This window comes from Octodon degus, unplaced genomic scaffold, assembly GCF_000260255.1.
Source record: "Octodon degus isolate 3935 unplaced genomic scaffold, OctDeg1.0 scaffold00283, whole genome shotgun sequence".
Taxonomy (NCBI): domain Eukaryota; kingdom Metazoa; phylum Chordata; class Mammalia; order Rodentia; family Octodontidae; genus Octodon; species Octodon degus.
The window spans coordinates 973,471-993,937 of NW_004524859.1; the positions used below are offsets into that span (position 1 = coordinate 973,471).

The 20,467-nt window shown below is 44.4% G+C and overlaps 1 protein-coding gene and 1 pseudogene across 1 annotated transcript; both read right to left on the minus strand.

Annotated features, from left to right (window-relative positions):
- Positions 1 to 3,030: 3,030 nt before the first annotated feature.
- On the minus strand, positions 3,031 to 7,930 carry LOC111814255 (high affinity immunoglobulin epsilon receptor subunit beta-like). Its single transcript, XM_023707235.1, has 7 exons — positions 7,862 to 7,930; positions 7,252 to 7,408; positions 6,696 to 6,827; positions 5,710 to 5,766; positions 4,966 to 5,106; positions 4,015 to 4,116; positions 3,031 to 3,281 (listed from the first exon to the last, which is right to left on the minus strand). The coding sequence occupies exons 2-7, from the start codon at positions 7,405 to 7,407 to the stop codon at positions 3,156 to 3,158; spliced, it is 714 nt and encodes a 237-aa protein (XP_023563003.1). The 5' UTR covers position 7,408; positions 7,862 to 7,930; the 3' UTR covers positions 3,031 to 3,155.
- Positions 7,931 to 19,620: 11,690 nt separating this feature from the next.
- LOC101570133 lies at positions 19,621 to 20,139 on the minus strand (annotated as a pseudogene).
- Positions 20,140 to 20,467: the final 328 nt, after the last annotated feature.

Below are 20,467 nucleotides of genomic sequence, written 5' to 3' on the forward strand. Positions count from 1 at the left end.
GTGGGGAAAGAAAGAACCCTCCTATCCTGTTGTTGACAGTGTCACCAGGACAACCACAGTGGATACCAGAAAATCAGTGAGATGACTCCTCAAAAAGTAAGAAAAGGAATTCCACCTGACGCAGCTCTGCCTTTTCTCTAGGATATTGTCCTAAAAGAGGTAACCAGCATATTACAGCGATCCACGCATATCATGTTTACAGCAGCTTGGCTCCGCCTGGCTGAATTATGGGGGCAGTGAACACACACATCAGCAGATGAACGAGCAAGAAAAATGTGGTGTGTACACACAGCAGAGAACCGCTGACCCGCAAGGAAGGGTAAGCTCACTTCATTTGCAAAAATTGGCAGATTTTAGACCAGTACACTGAGAGAAATAAACCACATGCAGAAAGTGAAATATCCCTTGGTTTCTCTATACCAGCAACCCACAATATAAATAATTTAAAGAGCAAAATGTATGAGGACGGTAGGAGTTAGGAGTTAGCCCCTGAAGATGGGAAGGAGCTCTGGAGCAGGAGGAAGGGGAGATGCTGGGCGGGACAGAGAGATAGTGGATCCAGGTGAGACGTGTGTCCGCTTCAGTCTCCAAGATGAATGTACTTATTATGTGTCACAAGCACATACTAATAAAATTTAGCTATTCTAACAAAACTCTAAGAATATCCTATTGTGATTAACAAATTTATTTTTTTCTAAAAACTGTATTTCCTACAATTAAGCTTCTTGTCATGTGCTTGTTTTCTATTTTCAATCTTGTTTACGTTGTGGTGAGGCATCTGTTTAGCTATTTTGTACAATTTTTGTTTGGGGTGTTTGTTTTCTCACTACTGAATTTCATTGCTTGTTGTTGCTAAACTTCAGTGATTGTTCCTGCAAGGCGGGGATGGGGGGTTTTGCTGAGGGACACAATACGAGTTCTGCTAACTACAGCAGTGATGATTGTTCTGGATTCTTCAAACCAGTGAATCAGAAGGGAATGAAAGAAGCTACTACTCCACAGAGCCCCCTGGACCTGAAGAACTTGCATTGCTTTGACGTACTGCAGGAGAGAGCACTGGGGGTGGTATTTGTGGGATTTACTGGATTTTACCTTGTTCTGTGCCAAGAAGTTACCACAGTGGATTTTGGAGGAACCATGGCAAAGCCATGCAAGCAGAGCCTCAGACTTCTCAGCCAGAAGGGGTGAGCTCAGCTGAAAGACACTGAGATGACCAGAAGTGCAGGGCGAAGGTGAGTGGACTGTCACACGAAGATCAAAACCACACATTGCTGGCTATGAGGTGAACATTTGTTACAGCTTTGGGAAGACAAGCCAAGGACACTCTGGCTTATTCACTTCTGTAATTTCCTAAAGCTAATATTGAATAGTTAAAAAAATGATTTAGAAGGAGAGGCAAGAACAGTTGAGTAGTGCATGGTGGCCGACAGTGTCAGGGCCACCGATGTCCACAGGCTTTGCCCCTCCCTGGTGCTCTGGATTCCATGTGTGAAGACTTTCTCAAAACCCACAGCAGGAAGTTTGCCATCCACTCACCAGAAAGGCATTTCCAAGAGCTTGGAATCCCCTGGGAATACCCTTCAGTGGGCACCTACTAGGAGTTAGGGTACAACTCTAGCTCCCAGAATTTTCATTCTAGGCTTTAATTTACTTTGCATACCGATAGAACTGCTTAATAATGTATATTTTATTGATTGTATTTCCACCAAGCCAGGGAGAGAAATTGTGAATAAAATGAACTGTGACAACACTGTGATTTCAGATAATTATAGAATTTTGAGACCAGTGAAATTTCTATTGGTTAAGTCAATGAGTCTCGATTTTGTTACAGCAAAAGGATTTCTTCTAGCTGCTCTTCTCCACTGATACTTTTCTTCACTCCTCAAAAATATGCTTGACCACAAATCCCCATCTTGAAACCCACCTGTGAGGGCCCTGTAGGCACCGTGCTTTGATGGAAGCTTGATTTCCAGCCTCACTGGGCAGCAGGGTGATTGCATCTTCGTATTTCTATTCTGAGAATGAGGATGCTTCGCTAGATTGATGTTATTTATCACATGATACATTTTTTCAACATATGACTCATATCTTATTCTATTTTCTCAAGTTCACATTGTTAAAAACAGGAAAGACCTGGAACACTCACAGACACAGGAACTTGGATCAGACCCAGTGTCAGGGGTTAGTCGATACTCATCTAAACTATTTGTTAAAGACATTTAACAAATAACTTGAGTGAACCCTCAACCATAATTGAAAGTACTTTCTTTAGTGAAAAGTATTGAGGGGCGGTCACAGTGAACTCCCTTATAATGCTAAGAGGTAAAATTACCTAGAAATGGAAATAGGTAACCTAAGTGAAAAGAAGCCATTGATGTATGGAGTGCATATCTTAGTATTGGCTGGTCAGCCTTAAAAGAAGGATTTACTTGTGCCCATTGTGCATGTATATGTATAGTTGAATGAATGTGTGTATGAAATTGCATAATGCAAGACAGAGGAGGGTGGGGGGAAGAGAGGGAGAGAAGGAGAGAGACAGAAACAGAGACAGAGAGAGACAGAGAGAGACAGAGACAGGGACAGAAACAGAGACAGAGAGAGACAGAGACAGACAGAGAGACAGAGAGACAGAGAGAGACAGAGAGAGACAGAGAGAGAAAGACAGACAGACAGACAGAGAGAGAGAGAGAGAGAGAGAGAGAGAGAGAGAGAGAGCGCTCTTTCAACTGGGAAAGGAATTAAGGCAGAGTGGCCAGCAGCAGGAGGGATGGGAAAGGGGACATGTAAAGAATTGAGATGGGCCAAGTACATGTACGAACTCCCCATGATAAATGTGATCATCATGTACTGCAGACCGGTACTGATAAAGATATATGAATAAAGTGGGATGTACGAAGAGAAGAAAGTGAAGTGCAAAAAGGCAGGGAGGGGGCTGGGAAAAAAGAATTAAGGTATGTTATATACAGGTACAAATTTCTCAGGATGAATGGTCATTATGTACAGCAAACATGTGCTAGTTAAAAAAAAAGAGTTGAAGACATTGTGTTAAATGAAAAGAGATAAGAAAAAAACCCATAAAAATTTCCTATCAGAAAGTCCCTCTGTCCGGCAGCATGGATCGGGGTCGTCAGGTGACACCAGGTGCTGTCCAGTTCTCACGGATCATAGTTATCAGAATGCCTGCCTTGCATGGTGATGTCTTCGTAGGGCTCAGGTGGACTCAACAGGTCTTGGTAAGGATCTTCAGATGCTGATTTGACGAAGCAGCTGAGGGCTGACACCTGGAAAGAGGGCCACATGTCACGCAAGCATGGGTGACTCAAGTCCTCAGCCTGTTTCCTTTGTGGCCTGACCTGCCTAGTCCAGTAGTTCTCAAGTGGTTCTCAGTTTTCCTCCCTGGGCAACTTGTGGCAATGGCTGAAGACATTCTGGTGCTACAGCCACAGGCCTGGGAAGGAAGTGACGTCTTCAAGCTGCTGAGCATAGCAAGCCCCGCCTCCATGCCTGCCCCCATCACAAAGGAATGGTCACCTCTCAAGGTCAGCGGTGCTAACAGAGAGCTAATGGAGAAGCTCGCCTCCCAGCCAGTGCACCTTAGCCAGCCTGCGTGGAAGAGGGCAGTTTCGCCAGGTCTGGAATCACTGTAAAATCCTGCATGGCATTTGAAAGGTCTGAGTGATCGTGAAGTAACTGTGCAGCCAGAACTCTGTGCCAACATATATGGAGTTTTGAGGAGTAGGAGAGAGATGTGTTCCATTTATGAAATGAAACCAAGCCATGAACACACTGAACACATTTCTATGTCTTTCATCTCAGGGATTTAGAAGCAGAGATACCAGAATGGTGACTCAGGAGCCACCGTGAGTGAGGCTTCGCAGAATCTGTGGTGGAGCACACGCAGGCTGTGTGGAAGCCCGTACTCATATGAACACGAGAACACACACATATCGGGTGCACCAACGCTGGCAGCTACTCTAGCGCCTCCTCTGCTTCCCACTCAGGAAGGCTACTCACCCCACTCATGTCACTGCCATCCACGTGATAAGTGAACACAGAGAGGGTGAACGAAATGGCGAGCTGAATGCATGTCACCATCGCTTGGAGAACCATGGTGCTCTATCAAAGAGAAGGCAAGCTGAGGGCTGAGGTTTCCTTCCCAGTTCTGCCCTGCAGTGCTTTTATCCTAAGTCTCCAGGAGCTGGGGTTAAGGGATATTTAGGAGCGTGGTGTATTTCTTATCCAAGATATGTGCATCCCACTACAGCAGTGGAATGCGTCTGACGCAAGCCTTCTTCAAGGTTCACCAATGAATGGAGTTCTACAGAAAGAAATGTGGGTCGTGGGGTTCTGGGTGACAAAATCCCTACTAGGAACTTTCTTGACATTCTAGAATTGGTTATTTTTAATTAATTGCTCTTCATACATCGAAGACACACTATGAGCACCTAGGGATACGCATACACCCCCCCACACCCACACGACTCCTATGACTCACCTGTAGCCATGGAAAGGAGGTATTTTTATCACCCTTATGCTTAGATTCTCAACTAAGTTGGGAAAGGACTCAACTAAGTTCCCCCATTTGAAAAATTTTAAAACTTTCACTAAATTTGTTTAACAGTACCAAAAATGTACAGGCAGACAAATTCTTCATTAGTTTTGCAGATCAATTTTCTCTTTTCTGGACATGTTCATCTATAGACAGTGCTCATTATTTTAATGTATAAAAATCCATGTTCATCAGAGGAAATTTGAAAGGCTGTATGAAGCTATACACACCAGTTATACACACAATTCTGTAATTATGTCCAATCCCCCCTTATCTTGTTTTTTTTAACTAACTTTTAATGCTTTTTGCTATTCCATTTGAGCATTAGGAACTTTACCTTTTGTCTTTGCTCATGGGACACTATTGAGTGTGAACACATTACATGTTAAAATATTTCCCAACTACAGAATACTTACAGTTGTTAAAGATTTAGCCAAAGAGCACTCAGAGCTTGTGCAGTCAAATAGAAATATATCAATTAAATTGAGGAATAGTAGACTTAGTCCAATAATTGAAAGCACTGTGCTGGTGATGTTAGCTGCTATACTGACTCCCACCTGAAAGAGATTAGCGCCTGGGTCAAAAACATCTAGAATCTTTTCCATTCTGAAATACACACTCTGGAAATCTAAACAAATCTCCCACAGTATCCTGGAGATACAATTTGGCTTTAATGGCTAATGGAGTATTCATAAGCAATTCTTTTCAATTTATTAGAAAATAAATTTTCTGGTACAGTACCTCACAGATTCCTGGAGACAAAGAATTTGTACTCCAAATAGGGAATGCCGGGGCCAGGGCGATGGCTCAGTAGAATAAGTGCTTGCCTGGCAAGCACAAGGGCCTGAGTTCAATCCCTGGTTTCACCAGAAAAAAAAAATGGAATGCCATGGGTGGAGCCATCCCTAGGGGGCCTTTGTTTTAACAATACCAGTAGAAATGGTCTTTTCTATAACCAGTCTGACTTAGAACTGAATTAGAAGGTCCCACTCACAGACATGCACACACACACACACACACACACACACACACACACACACACACGCACACACTCTTCAGACATTCAGAATGACCCTTCAACCATTGTCATAAAGTTATATATGCAAAAGCCCATAAAGTTTTATATGCTCATTAAATAAATAAAAGAAAACAATACTCACCAGAAATTTTGTGTGTGTTTTCGTTGATGAAACTGTCAGAGTTCCAGAAAGAACAAACTGTTTATAAGACAAGAAAGACAGCAATGAGACAGAGTTCTTGTCCATCTCCTCCAGCCAGTCCGCATCCCCGATGGCCCCCCAAAAGCCCTACCCTTCCCCTCAGTGTGCATATTATGAAGAACATTTTTAAAGGACTGAAGACTGCACCTGTGTCTATTTTGGCTCTTGAGGTGCTAGAAAGACACGCAATCACTGTTGGAACAGGTGTTTGCAGTCAGATGCTCTACCCTTAAGCTACACACCCTGGAACAGATGCTTGGAAGCATAAGAAATGGAAATGTAGGTGGAAATGAAGTACCTTTCCTTGCAGATAGAATTTTAAACATCGGGAGAAAGGAAGATGGGTGTATGGAGAAAAGAATCTTCGGGAGGAAAGAAGGGGAGACAAAACCTCCAGGGCTGTGCTATTTTTCATGATAAAGTTAGATGGGAAGTCTTCTCTGTGCAAGAGATGAGATCAAAAGATACAATGGATGTTTAAATTAAAAAATATTACAGTAGAGGGACTACCCACTTAGGCTCCCCCTCCTGTCCTCTCAGACAGAAGCTTTCTTTCCCTCAATAAATATATTCTGCATATATATATATATATGTATGTATGTATGTATATATATATATATATATATATATATATATATATGTATTACAGTAAAAGAGACACCACCATCAATCACTCTCAGAATACTCCTTCTCACTTCGGACACACTTAGCCCATTGTTCCTCCCATGTTCTGCAGCAGTTCTGGAGTCCTCTTTCACGCATGTCTCTTCCCTCTTATGAAGTCCCTTAGTGCTTGGCACAATACCTCTGCCAAAAGGAGACTTAGCCATTCTCCCCAAAAAGTAGATCATTGAATTTAATATCTTAATTTGTAATTACTATGAAACTTCTCTAACTTCCATGGTAATTCAAATGGATGTACTCACAGACACTGTAGCCCAGAATGGGAAGCCCACGTAAAAGCTGAATGAAATGCTCTTGCAGAAGGGATTCAGCGTGAAAGCAGCTTCAATTATTCCCAGTAAGAAACATTTCAGGCCAATCATTATTTGAGTTGCCTGGATGGAAGAAAAGTAAGTCTGAAGAAAGTAGAAACACTTATTAAAGTAGAAACACTTCATTATTTCCTTAAATCCCAAGATCATGTAAGTCACACTGCATCTTTTCCACCTTTATTGTCCTTTGGAAAAAATACTCAGGGTTGTGAAGTCAAGTACGTTTTAATCAGTGTACTCAACCCTGAGAGCAGAGAGCGCCTCTGGAGAGTACAATATTAGGGAGAAAACCCCACCGCATTTCATTTCTGGGAGCCCAGAACACATTCAAATCCTCACGTTTGACCTAATATAGTCCTAATATTTTATGGCTTATTTTAATTCAATCCTATAAAGTGGCATAACATAATTTATCCCAAATACAACAATAGAAGCTTTACTTTTCCATATTCATCTCCGATTGCTTAGAGAAGTGAAAACCACTTACACCCAGCAATTGTAGATGGTTCTGAATGAAACGGTGCAGCTTGCCATGCGGGTGTTGAGTGGAACTACAAGTGTCTGCATATCCTATCTGTGTGTTTTGACTCTGTCGTGGTGGAATGTCTGCAGTGATTCCTCTGCTTCCAGTGACAGCACTCATTCTGTGAAATACACACAGACAAAAATTATTTAGTTAAGCTCCATTGTTATGCAATGCAGGTTATGCTGTGAGCAGAATTTCAAAGGAAACAGCAACTTTGCCTCTTGTTATGCAGAGGATTGTATTCAGTAGGAGGAGAAGGCACTGGCAAAATATACCCTGTGTGAAGCTTGGTAAGAGTTCTCGAGAATCCCAGGAGGAGAGAAGAGAGAAGAGTACCTAAGAACTGGAAGGGCTGAGCCCACGTTCTGCAGAGCAGACTTGATGGAACTTGGAATTCTGGAGCCCGGGAGTGGCAGCTCGCGGGGAGCAGTCAGGTGGAGTCACCTCTAGGGCTGCGACCAACCTCATTCCCACAGTCAAACATTCCGGGTGCCCACATTGTGAAGGGGACGTGCCCTAGACTGCTCACGTGCTTGAAGGAGGCAGTGGATGGGGGCAAAAGAACACAGACCTTAGGTCAGGTGAAGCCAGGTCTACGTCTCTGGTCTTCACACGCCTCTGGGAGGACTCCCATTCTGAATTTCACGTTCTCTGGCTGCAACGCAGGGACAGCGCTGCTCAGCTCAGCTCACAAGGACTTTATTACATAGTGATGTTGAAATAACCCAGCTGCGTTACTTAGCGTGGAGCCAGAAGTGTCAGGATTTGGGTTTACGTCCTTTTGCCTCCTCATGGGAGCCCTTTGAGCTTTTCTATTGATTTTCTGTATTATTGACTAGAGTAACAGTGTGACCAAGTTTTAGAAGAGAATAGAGTAAAACCTCTTCAGTTGACTTCATCCCTCAAGCCCTATTTGTTTTCTTCAGAAAGACACACTTTTTATAGACTTTAATAATTGTTTTATGGAGTTTTAACAACTTTTGAAACATAGATAAAACTTCACCTACAGTTGCGTGTATCATATACAAGAATTAGTATTATTTGATTTTTTCCTATTCTAGTATTTACTGACATACACAAGTGGTTTCATAATGGTTTAAATGTATACTTATATTTAAGATCTTTATTTTGTCACTATACATTAAATTCTTTTGTTTTTTCTTAGCTTTCATCTTATGCTTGTATAATATTGGTTATAAAGGACAATATCATTTATCAACTATTCCCAAGACAGCATATTTCAGACTGGGATTTTAAGGTTATAAATATTCATTTATATTTATAAATTTACATATGTAACATTATTGGATCAAAGTATCAAGGTCTTATTATACTTCGTATTACACCTTCCAAGCTGAACAGCAAAGGTTCTAGCTATCTATATTTCATGGAAATTCTTGAATTTATCAAGTCATTGTACCTGTACTACCAATCCCTCTGGGGGACCAAACACCTGACACTAACAATTTAAGAGGGAAGTTTATTTGGCTCATAGTTTCAGGGAATTCAGCCCACGGTCCGGAGCATGTTGGTGGGCGGGGCTTGCTGACTGCAGGGCTGCCTAGGGCCTGGCAACTGGGAGGCGGAGCAGGGGAGGGGCGCCAGTGAAGACGAGGCTGGGGACCAGACCCGGGTCCCAGGCCGTGCTTCCAGACCAGCACCTGCCCCGACTGTATGTTTCTCGGCCTTAAGAGGCTCTCAACTCATTGAAGGTGACAATCAAGCCGAGACATCTCAACACCCTCACTGAGAGTCTTCTAAAGCTTACGAAGTATGGCAAACATTGCATCTTGCAAACACATGCTGATAAAAAGATGTTAAAATGAACAAAAAATAAAAGGGAACAATAATGTAAATGTAAGAAGCAGTGGCCAAAAGTTCCTCTGTCTTTGATGTCCTAGCAAGGTGAGATTTTCTGTCTTTGCTTCTGTAACATTTAGAAAAGCCTTTGGCATATGAAAGGAAAACAGTCTTTACTTAATACATGAACTAAAATTTTAAAGAAGGTTTGAATTTATTACTATCATTCTAAAATAGCTTTTTTGTTGTTATTTTTGGTGGAACCGGAGATTGAACTCAGGCCCTTGCACTTTCCAGGCAAGCGCTTATTCAACTGAGCTGTCTCCCCGGGCCCTGTCATTCTAAAATATAATTAATATTTTATGAGTCAATGATGCATTTTATGCAAAAGGCAAGTTTTATGATGACACATGTTGGTCTAAAAAAGTTTCTTGATTTTCTTTGTTTAGTACATATTATCCCCTCTTTATTATGAAAAGATTTCAGTCCATGCCATGCTTCTTGTGAAGAAAATGATGGCATTGTTTTAAATCTTTGAACTCTATCATAAAATAAAGTATGCATATGAAGACATGGGTGTGGTAAAATTTTTTCTGTGTGGAAACAGGCTATAGTAAACTGAAAACAAAGACTGTCTTTGACTTAACAGGGTGGAGAGAGGATGAAGGTTCAAGGCTGGGCTGCAACTCGACGTACAAAGACTTCTTTATTTTGTAATGCAACACTGAGGGCATGTGGAAAAATGTAAGCATGCTGAGCCGGGGAAGCAGGCAAAGAAGCGTTTGCTTCAGTGCTGTCTACCGGCACTGCTACTAACAAATAGCGGTGAGAAATCAGGGCACAGAACCCACCCGGAAGAGGCATTGCTCTCAGCCAGGTCTCCACACCCCAGCCGCTCCCCTGTCAGCTGTTCCTTAGCTTCAGCCCAATGCAGAAACGAGATTGCTGCCAAGTTGTCCCGCATAAATAACAGATGAGTAGCACTTACCTTGCTGCCTCCCCAAGCCTGCCAACTCTTGAGGTGCAGCTGCCCCTCTTTTGCAAGCTCACATGAGCCTATCTTACTCGGAGTCACCCCCTTGAATTGCAGACTCTTGCTCCGGTCTGTAGGAGATTACCGGAAGATAACAATCTTCAGAGCTGAGAAGTACAAACCTCTTCGCAGTTTCCTGGACTCCCTTGATGATGCTTATTCATAGAGCATTTATGTTTTCTCTTCACTGTTTTACTTAAATTTTCTCTAGTCTTCACATCATTGAGGACCTACAATTACATGCTCAGCAATTTAGGACTATTTCTCTTTGCCCTGTTGTTCATTTTGTTACTACAGAGTCTCCCTTTTTCTCTAACAATCTTTTTTTTTAAATCTTATTAACCATTTTATTTGGTATTAATATTGCCTTCCAGGTCTTACATGGTTATAGTTTTTTTTTTTCCAGGTGTGTCTTAGTTACTTTTCTCATTGCTGAGCCAAGACACCTGACACCCACAAGTTAAAGCAGGAAAGGCTTGTGTTGGCTTACACTTTATAGAGTGTTAGTCGATAGTTGGTTGGCTTCGTGCAGGGTGGCCTGGCAGAGGGGCATCATGGATGGTGTCAAACCTCCCCGGCCCTTTTATCCCACCCAAGCTACAAGCCTCCTGGTTGGTGCCTTCCACGTGTGGGACAGGCCTTCCCTTTATCCACACTGACAGGCATGCAGGACCTAAGTGGACGGTTTTAGTATGTAGATCGGACTTGTAGTGGTCTTCCTGATTTCAGCCTCCCAAGCGCTGGGATTCCAGGCACGTTCCTCCACGCCCAGCCTCAGTCACAGTCTCAGAGCACTGGAGGCGGGGCTGGCATTGATTGTGGTGGTGGGGATCGAATCCCAGTCCCTGCACTCTGACTAAGCAGGTGTTTTAGTCTGCTGGGCTATCTGGCCGGCTTCTGTCTGGACGTGGGTGGAGACCTTCCTCCTTGTTGCTACCACAAGGTGTCAGTACTGCTGCTGTTAGAGAAACTCTGTAGGTAGGGAAAGACCAAACCAGGTTACCAGAGTCTGAGACTTCCTGCTTAGAGCAATTGGAGATGTTTTTTTGTGAAGAAATGACAGATTTGGTGAGGACAGGCAGGCCAGGTGGGCTTCGTGCTTTCGGTCTCCAGTAGGATGATGCTATTGGATGTGACCACTGCCTCAGGCTCCTTGGGCAGGGGCTGCGATGTCATGGTGCCTTGCCTATGCTGGGACAGACAGGAAAGCCAGCTCCTCACAAGGCCTGAGGCTCCCCAGTTATGGCTCCCCAGTGTTGGGTGGGCACCTGCCTATTCATCCAGATGTCCCTGGCCCCACGGCGCAAGATCTGGGCAGAATGCAGAATGCAACAGTGAAAACCACGAAACACTGGGCTCATGGGCGTTCTCCATAATGTCTGACACAGCCTCCTGATTATTGAGACTACTCATAGTGCAGCGCAGCAGCAGCAGCAGCAGCAGCAGCAGCAGGAGTCTTCAGGCTCCTCCATTGTTTAGGCAAATGGCCATGGAAACCGTTCGCTATGTAGCAATCTCTTTCCCTTACCCCTACCTACCTACAAAGGCATTGCCCTCTATTTAGTGAACTTTACCCCTCAAACTATGCCACCAATCAAAACAGGCTTGCAGTTCTGCTCTTCAGTTCTCTTTCTGTACAAATTCTATTCTGGTTAGGTTAAATCTACTGTTATCGGAGGAATCATAACACTTCTTGGCATTGATCCTGTATATTTTATGATCACTCTTCACTAGCCATTATCCCACTGAGACTTTAATTCTATGCTCAACTCCAAATGTTACTTATTTCATTATTACAGTCATGTAACATTTTATTTTTTGATACAGGGTCTCTATGCAGTCTGGACTTGTAGTTATCCTCATGTTCTCAGCCTCCCCAGTGTTGGGATTACAGGTATGTGTCACCATGCCCAGTGATAGACCAGCACAGCATGTGGTACCAGGGATTAAACTCAGGCTTTTGTGCTTTCCAGGCAGGCGCTTATGCCCCCGAGCTGTCTCCCTAGCCGCACAGCCATGTAGCTCCTAAGGAGAATTCAGAGTAAAGATTTTAAGTTGTCAAGGGAAATACTGTTCATGACACAGAGTTAATGCTGAAGAAATAAGTAAAAAAATCATTGTTATTCACAGATGTCCCCACAGCTGGGCCCCAGGTCTCTCTGAGTTGGAGCCACTGCACAATTCCTAGGGCAAGTGGCTTCTTCTTTCTTCTTTCCCGCCTTCCAGTGGAGCTTGTGTCAGAGTTCATTCACGTGGAGAAGCGGGGCTGTCTTCCTTACTTTTCTCTTGTTGCTGGGACTAAATACCAGACACCCAAAGTTAAAGAGGGAAGGGTTTACTTGGCTCAGTCTGTGGAGCCCCCCCCCCCCCAACTGGCTCCATGCTGGACTGGTGCCTGATGCGCGACAGTTCACGGCAGCGGCAGAGAGTAAAAACAACAAGAGCAGAAGGGGAAGGCAAGCCTCTCTTCTTCCTCTATCACATCTTGCGCAGACTGTCTGCCTGGGGCGCGGCAGCACTCAGGCCCCCAATCCCAGTGCTAGACAATGAACCAATCACAGACTTTAGATTGGGCCCCCTCAGGAGAGCCTGACCCCGTGAGTGCGTGGGGCTTCGGGAGTCACCCAGACACAAGCCGTACCAAGTGGGCTGTGGTGGCAGAGAAAGGACCTCAGAGTCCTAACCCCCAGGTGAAAGGCCAGGCCCTCCACTGGGCGACCACAAGGCCCCGCTGTCTGTGGAATCCCTCGGCTCTTTCTGCGCCATTCTCCGCAGAGAGCTGCGCAGTGAGCACACTGAGGACTCGGAAGAGGCGGGAGATCTGCCTCCTCCTCACTCTCAGGATCTTTAACAAGTTACTTGCTGAGATCAAGCAAGCAGAAAAGGGCAGAAGCAGAACGGGACGCTCCTTTCCTTCAGTTGCTCCAGTTCCCAAACGGTCTTGCGTTCCTTAAACACACCCAAGCAGCTGCGAGGTCCCCTGTGCGGGGCGGCGGCACTGGTGGGCGCCCAGCTTGGCCTGCCTGTGCCTGTGGCTCGGCCTGCTTGCACCTGAGCGCGGGACACCCCAGGGGCTCTCACCCTGTGTTCCAGCCAGGCCTGGAAGGGAGCTCCTCGCTTCCGCAGTGCCGTGTTCGCAGCTGCGCAGGGTGAGGCGTGCAGCGGGCAGCCGATCTGCGCAGCGTTCCTGCCCTTCCCATGCAGCTGACGCTGCGTGTCTGAAAAGGGTCACAGATTGGATCAAGTAATGGTGGAGCAGAGTGCGGCACTCCACCGAGCGCTCACCGGCCCCCGCTGCTAGTAGAGTCCGTGTCCTCCGAGCCTCAGTCCCCCTGCGTTAAGCAGAGGAGCAACCCCGACACTGCGCTGTTGCTATGAAGATAACGCAAAATGTTCCCAGAAGGCCGGTGGGTAGCTTACAGTAATGGCGTTGCTAGCAACAGTGACGGTGGTTAGCAATAATTTCTAATTATATGCGCACTTTCACTTTTGGAGGAACATTCAATTATATGTGGCAGATGGGAATAAAAATAGAATATAGAAAATATGCTTCTTTTTTTTACTTTTATTGTGTACGTGTTTTTTTCTTTTCCCAGTTCCCCAGAGAATGGGCAGGTTCAAGACGACCCGTGGCCACCCGGGCCTCTCTGCAGCCGCTCTCCTCCCAGGCCACCTTCTCTCTGTGGCAGTCTGCTGCGTCTTCAGGACCCGGGGCTCTTCCAGGGAAGGCTGAGGCTGGGGGGAGTGCAGCGCGGAAGGCCCAGCCTGCCTGAGCAGAGTCCTAGACTCACGCTTGCTTGGGCTGCTTCTGGCGCCCTGCAGCCCCCGCGGGGCGCCCTCCGGAAGCTGCCCCCGGGGCGGTGGGCAGGGGAAGCCGGCGGCCGCCGCTGCACGGCCCTGCCCGCGCTCCTTCCATCCTTCCCTGGGGCCGCCAGCGTGGACCTGGGCCATCGCCGCGGAGCTCGGAGGCGTCCGCTCTCACCGCCGCAGGCTGACGGCTCTGGGAAGGCAGACAGGCATCGCCCGTTACAAGCCGGCTTTAGCTCAGAGCCAGACGGCACAGCGATTGTGAAATGGCCTTACTGCAGGCCCAGAGGAAGAGCTGTGCTTGGCAGGCTGCGCTGAGCGGCGCGGTGCTGCCTTTTCCATCTCCCGATCTCATGCTGCCCTCCCCCTTCTCCAGGGACCTGATGGCATTTCCCATCGTGCTCTGGGTCCTGTCACTGTCAGAGACTCCATAGGGTTGGTCACAGCGGTGCCTGAGCCCCATAGGGAGAGAACTTGGCCCCTAAGGGGATGAGAACACCCACTTGCCCTCCAGGGACTATTAAATGAGCTAGGTCTGTCCACCCAAAAGATTCTCTCTACAATGTTTCCTGGTTTGTACCATTATATGTATTATAGTGTATATATATATATATATATATATATATATATATATTTCATGGATCTGTATGGATTACATTGTACCGAGGCACGGTGCTGCTCATAGCGGGACAAGGAACTGCCCCGGCGAGAGCTGGGTGACAGCACCAGGACGTGCCAGAGCCCACGCACGGCGGCCCCCTCCTCCTGAGCCCGGCTCTCCCGCCCAAGGGACAGCACCGGTTAACAAATGAGAGCAAGTTTAGACAGACCCGGGGAGCCCATGCCTGGAGTGTGGCACGGGTTAGGAAAGGAACCCTGACCTTTCGCCAGGGGGCGCCAGCACCCCGTGCTGAGGTCGTGGCAGCACGCTCCAGAGGTGAAGAGGACATGGAACTTCCAGGAGGTCCTGCCGGGACGTGCTTAGCTGCTGGACACCAGAATGCAGAAGGAGCGATAGTTTCATCCCCACACGGTTAATCGAAGGTAGTTAAGTGCCCTGTACTCAGTGGAGGAGAAGGGATCCTCCCACAGGTCTCAGCCGCTTCCTAAGAGATTGCTGACTCTACAGAAGCTCAGATAGGAAGAGAAAAGCACTGTCAGCCTTGTGCCCATCTCAACTGACTTCCGGTCACTTTTCAATGTTGGTTACCCATTGGGCAGCACAGAGACGGTCTCGTACATATTGTCCATGGTTAGCACACAGCAAACTCAAATGCTGCCAAAGGACGTGTTCTCTTCCTTTGTTCTTCTCTTCTCTAATCTTCTCTTCTCTTCTCTTCTCTTCTCTTCTCTTCTCTTCTCTTCTCCCCTCCCCCTCTCCTTCCCCTCCGTTTCCCCCTCCCCCTCCTTTTCCCTCTTCTTCTTCCTCTTCTTCGTCTGTCTTCTTCCTCTCTCTCTCTCTCTCTCTCTCTCTCTCTCTCTCTCTCTCTCTCTCTCTCTCTCCCGCGAAATATGTATGGTTTGTCTCGTGCTTTCTCGTATGGTGTGAAAGCAAAGACACTTTGAGCAAAGGGAAGCATTGTCTAGATACAAAATAGTTTTAAATATGACAACTTGATTTAAATATAAAATAACATTAAATGTGCTGTTGTTTTGTGAGTCAGTTTTCATAAAACTTAAACTGTGGTTTTAAAAAGTCAGTATATGACAATAGTTTTACATCAATATTATGTTTCAAGATTTTAAATTATCAGATAAATATTGATTTAGTTCAATCTCATGTCCTTATATCCTTAAATAAATTGTAAATATGGGTAAAATATCTGTTTATTGGCATTCTGCAAAATTAAAGTTCAGCTCTTCTGAGCTGAGAGGGGAAAATGTAGGAAAGGGCTATTGAAATGTCCATGGTATGATATAAAAGAGGAGAGAATGTGGAGTGTGAGTCCGAAGGGTGAGGAATGTTATTGGAATAACTGATTGAAACTTCCTAATTTGATAAAAGGTGCAGCTTCATACTTCAGGGCAGCTATACTAACCTCACACCTAAATAAATAAAAAAATGAAAGCACCTACCAGCAGGTGGTCATTAAGAGTCTAAACATAAGCTATAGGAGGAAATGTTAAAAGTAGAGCAGAAAGAGCCCTTAGACAGGAAGAACAAAATCAGGAACAGCTTTATTTCTGGGTGGCCTTTCTGCTGTGTGGACACTCACTGGGTCCCCAGCACGTGGCCCTCCCCTCCCCTCCCCCAGGCCCTTGCTGTGCACCTCACAGGAGGCAGCAGTGCCTTGAATGGGAAGTGCCTTGAACTCACGAGGAAAGGCGGGTCAGAGTCTGCCACCAGGTCTCACATCTGTTTGTAACAACTTTGGTTTCAATGGGATAAACAGAAAATTAAGAACTGTCTTGGGAAGCTTAAAAAGAAGAGAGAATAATTGTAACCTCTCCACCAGCAACTACATAAGCCAAAAGAGAGTCAGCAGTGATCATTAGATTGCTTAGCAGCCATGGCCGTGACAGTGTCCACCAAAGACCAGGGTGAAGTAAAGGTGTATTCAGAGAGCAGCCCGCATCAGAGAAAATGAACTGGAGGAAATGTCTCAGGCTAAAAAAAGATGACAGCAGATTAAAATATGGGTGCAAAGCACTAGAACAAGTACTTCTTGGGAGGTCTAGCATGGAGCTCAGTAAATTAAAATTAACTTTTTCTGAAAACCAGAAATAACAATTTTTTTTTGGTACCGGGAATTGAACTCAGGATCTTGTACTTGCCAGTCAGACACTTAAGCCACTAAGTTATCTCCCCAGCCCCTGAAATAACAATTTGAAAATCACATTTTACATTGTATGTACTATTTCATCTTATTGTATGTGAATCTATATTTGTGGCAGCTGAGATCTGCAGGGTCTCACCAAAGTCTTCCATGCTCAGAGGCGGGGATTTCGGAAGGTGACTGGTCACGAGGACACTGTATTCACCAGTGTACTAACTCACTAAGAGCAAGCTAGAGATGACATGGTGTGCAGTGCATCAGGCAATCTGCTCTAAAATCTGAAGCGTTAATCTCTCTAATAGCTCAGAGTGTTTATGTGAATTTATGAGCTAAAACTGTGTTACTCTTGCATACTTAGATGTGCAATGGCTCTCAACAAAGGAAGTCATTCTCTGGCCATTTGAGTCCAAAACAACGAAGCAGCAAATGTAAGTGCAAGATACTTTACAAAGTCGGGGTAGAGAGAAATATCATGTGACTTAAGAACTTGCACGGCTTAGTGTGTGGTTTGACTTTTGTTCTCAATGAGAGGAGACACCTTTGGAAGCCTTGCCCAATCATTAGACTCTATGAATGGGTGTGTTCACCTCTTCACATATTTATTTATTTATATATTTATTTATTTATTTTTCTCGATTTTTTTCATAATTTTATTGATAAACAAATAGCAATGAGACAGTTTCAAACCAAATCGCTAGGACAGTATCAATGATTAACACACTGCATACATTTTTCTTAGTGGTTAATTGCTGTACAAGATATGGAATTGAAATCCCCTTCACAAACACCATTAGAACAAATCATTCTATTCATTAATAGAATGTAACTATATATCTATCCAACCACTTTGAATACACAGATACAAAATGAACATTCATCTGTATACTCTTTTATTGTTAAGTTCTGTTATTTGAATATTATAGGTGTGTAAACTCAGCAAAATATTCTAAAAAAGTCCATGAGCCCATAATAGCATTGGGTCTTCTGTTTCACTGGAAATGTCAGAAATTATTGACCTGAGTCCTCCACAGCTCAACATAACAGCATGGCTTTACTTCCTATATTTTGTCTTCATACTTTTCTACTGGATGGTTAAGACCAAGGTAAAGCAGGACCTGTGCAACAAGAGTTGTAGGTTTTGGGTCTGATAAGGTCAGTGAAATCCCCTCAGGATTTATCCTGAGATCCTGTATCTCAGATTGTAGAACCTTTGTCAGTGTCAGTCATGTGGATGAGTCACGGCCATTGCTTGGCCAATGTGCTCTCTGTGAAAGCCTGAGAGAGTGTCTTCTCCCCATGTGACTCTCCTTAGGCACACTCTACATCATCGATCACTTTCCTCTTTGGCCCCATAATCTTCTTGATCAGAAAATTTGGGACACTACCGAGGTACATGATGTTACAGTACAAGTTCTCATATGTCCTGAGTCTTAATTGACATTAGAAGGTTAGGGCCAAAATGTTGGCTTTCCTTGCAGCCCTCCTTTTTCTCTAATTTTGGTCTGCAAACTTAGGTTGTTAACCATCCAGAAGACAAACTTATTGTTATTATCAAACAACTTAAGCTATTAAGCTTAAACTCACTATCTGTCTGCATATCAAACACCTTAGGTATAATAAGGTACAGGTATTTTTCATCAAGTATTGATATGTTGAAATTTAAGTCCCTAAAGAATATGATAAAAAACATTTAAAAATTAGATTATATTTTAAAAATAGGATAAAGAATTATATACTTCTCATATTTGCACATAAGTCCAAAAATCTCACCATATACAACCTTGAAGCAGGACAGTTCCACAATATTCCTTTTCCTGTCTCTTGCTTTCAGTCACCACCCCCTTCTTCTTGAACATCCACCTACCCGAGAGACATCATAGCAGCAACTGGCATGTCATGACAAGCAGCCCATATTCAGAAGACCAGAATGACAGGCACTCCAAGCATGAAACTACTATTACAAATTACCATCTGCAGTGCAGTAGCTTAGTTCACAGGTATCAGTATATATAGTTAGTCAGGGTGAGAATCTTTCCAATTAACTGCTAGATCAAAAAAATCTTCTGAAGATTCTCAGGATCATTGCCTTCCTCATCTTCTACATATAACTGTATGGCTTGACATTGTCATGTTTCCTAGCTCATGTCTTTCCCTCTCTTGATTAGTTAGTCCTTGAGATCCTGCTTTCCTTTTATTGTATTATATCTTTCTATTCGTATTTCCTCTTTGGAGTTCTTATACTAGGGAGACTATACGATATTTACTTATGTGTGTCTGGTTTATTTCACTTATGAGTTTATGTTCAAGTGGCATCCACTTCAATATAAAGACTTGCAGTTTTACAAATTTGTGGGTTGCCTTTTCACTTTGTTGGTAATTTCTTTTGACGTGAAAGAACTTCTCAGTAAGAGCAGGTCCCAGTTGTTAATTCTTTCAACTATTACCCGTGCGATTTGATTTCTGTCCATGAACTCTTTGCCTACCCCTATGTCTTCAAGAGTTCCTCCTACTTTCTCTTCTAGGAGATTTAGTGTCTCTGCTTTAATGTTTAGATCTTTAATCCATTTTGACTTTAGTTTAGTGCATGGTGTTAGACCTGGTCAAGTCTGAGTTTTCGCCATGTAGAGAGCCAGTTTTTCCAGCACCATTTTTTTTCACAGCCTACCTGATTTTAATAAGATGACATCAAGCCCCTAAAATTGACATAATCATTACGCAAAATACATAGCTGAATATTGACTTCTTTTAAAAATATAAAATAAGCAAAGACATGTGAAAATAGGCAAGTTTCCGTTAAATAAATGAAAATTTTTAAAAAAGAAACTTTTCTTTTTCATGTCATTTGAAGGGAAATTATCATTTTAAACAATATTCAAGTTTATTAAACAAATTGAAAAATGAGTTATAAAATGTTTAACTTTCATCAGCTGCAAGGTTTATGTTGCTGCCAAATTTCACATATAACTGAACTTTCAAATCTGCTAACAGCCGCTGAATGGATTTGACTTTGGACTCTAGGGCGTCGATTTCTTCTTGCAAATTTTTCTTTGCTTCTTCCAGCATTTCCTGTGTTTCTTCTTGAGAATGGCTAATGAACACGTCGCCGATCTGATACGGGATCATTACGCAGTCGTCGTCTGCCAGCATGAGGTCGTCACACGCATCTTCTAAGTTCTGGAGCTGCTTCTTTTTTAGCTCTATTTCTTCCTTTAGCTCTGTGATTCTACTCGTGTTCCGTGCACATTTGTTTATCTTTTGGTGATCTTCAAAAGTGACATTCACGTCTTCTGCAGCACCAAAAAGACGCGCCCAGTGTTCGGTCCCCACTCGGCCGCCCGTCGCGGCGCCTCCAGGTCCAGGCTTCTGCACCCCGAGCGGGGCCTCGTCCAGGCGAGCCATGGGGGACCCCAGCCGCGCCTGGGCCGCGTCCATGGGGCGCTCCGCGGGCAGGCTCCAGAGCACCGGCAGCGCTCCCAGCTCGGAGACCCCCAACCCCGCCCGAGCGCAGCGCTCACCGCCTTCTTCCCACCGTTTGTTAAAGAGGCTGTCTTTCTTCCAGTGAGTATGTTCAGCCCCTTTGTCAAAGATAAGGTGGCTGAGTGTGTTCCTAGGGGCTTCAGTGTCTTCTAATCTATTCCATTGATCCTTAGGTCTATTTTGTTGTCGGTACTATGCTGATTTTATCACAGTAGCCTTGTAGTATAATTTCAAGTCAGGAATGGTAATGCCACCTGCCTTGTCTTTATTGCCCAGAATTGCC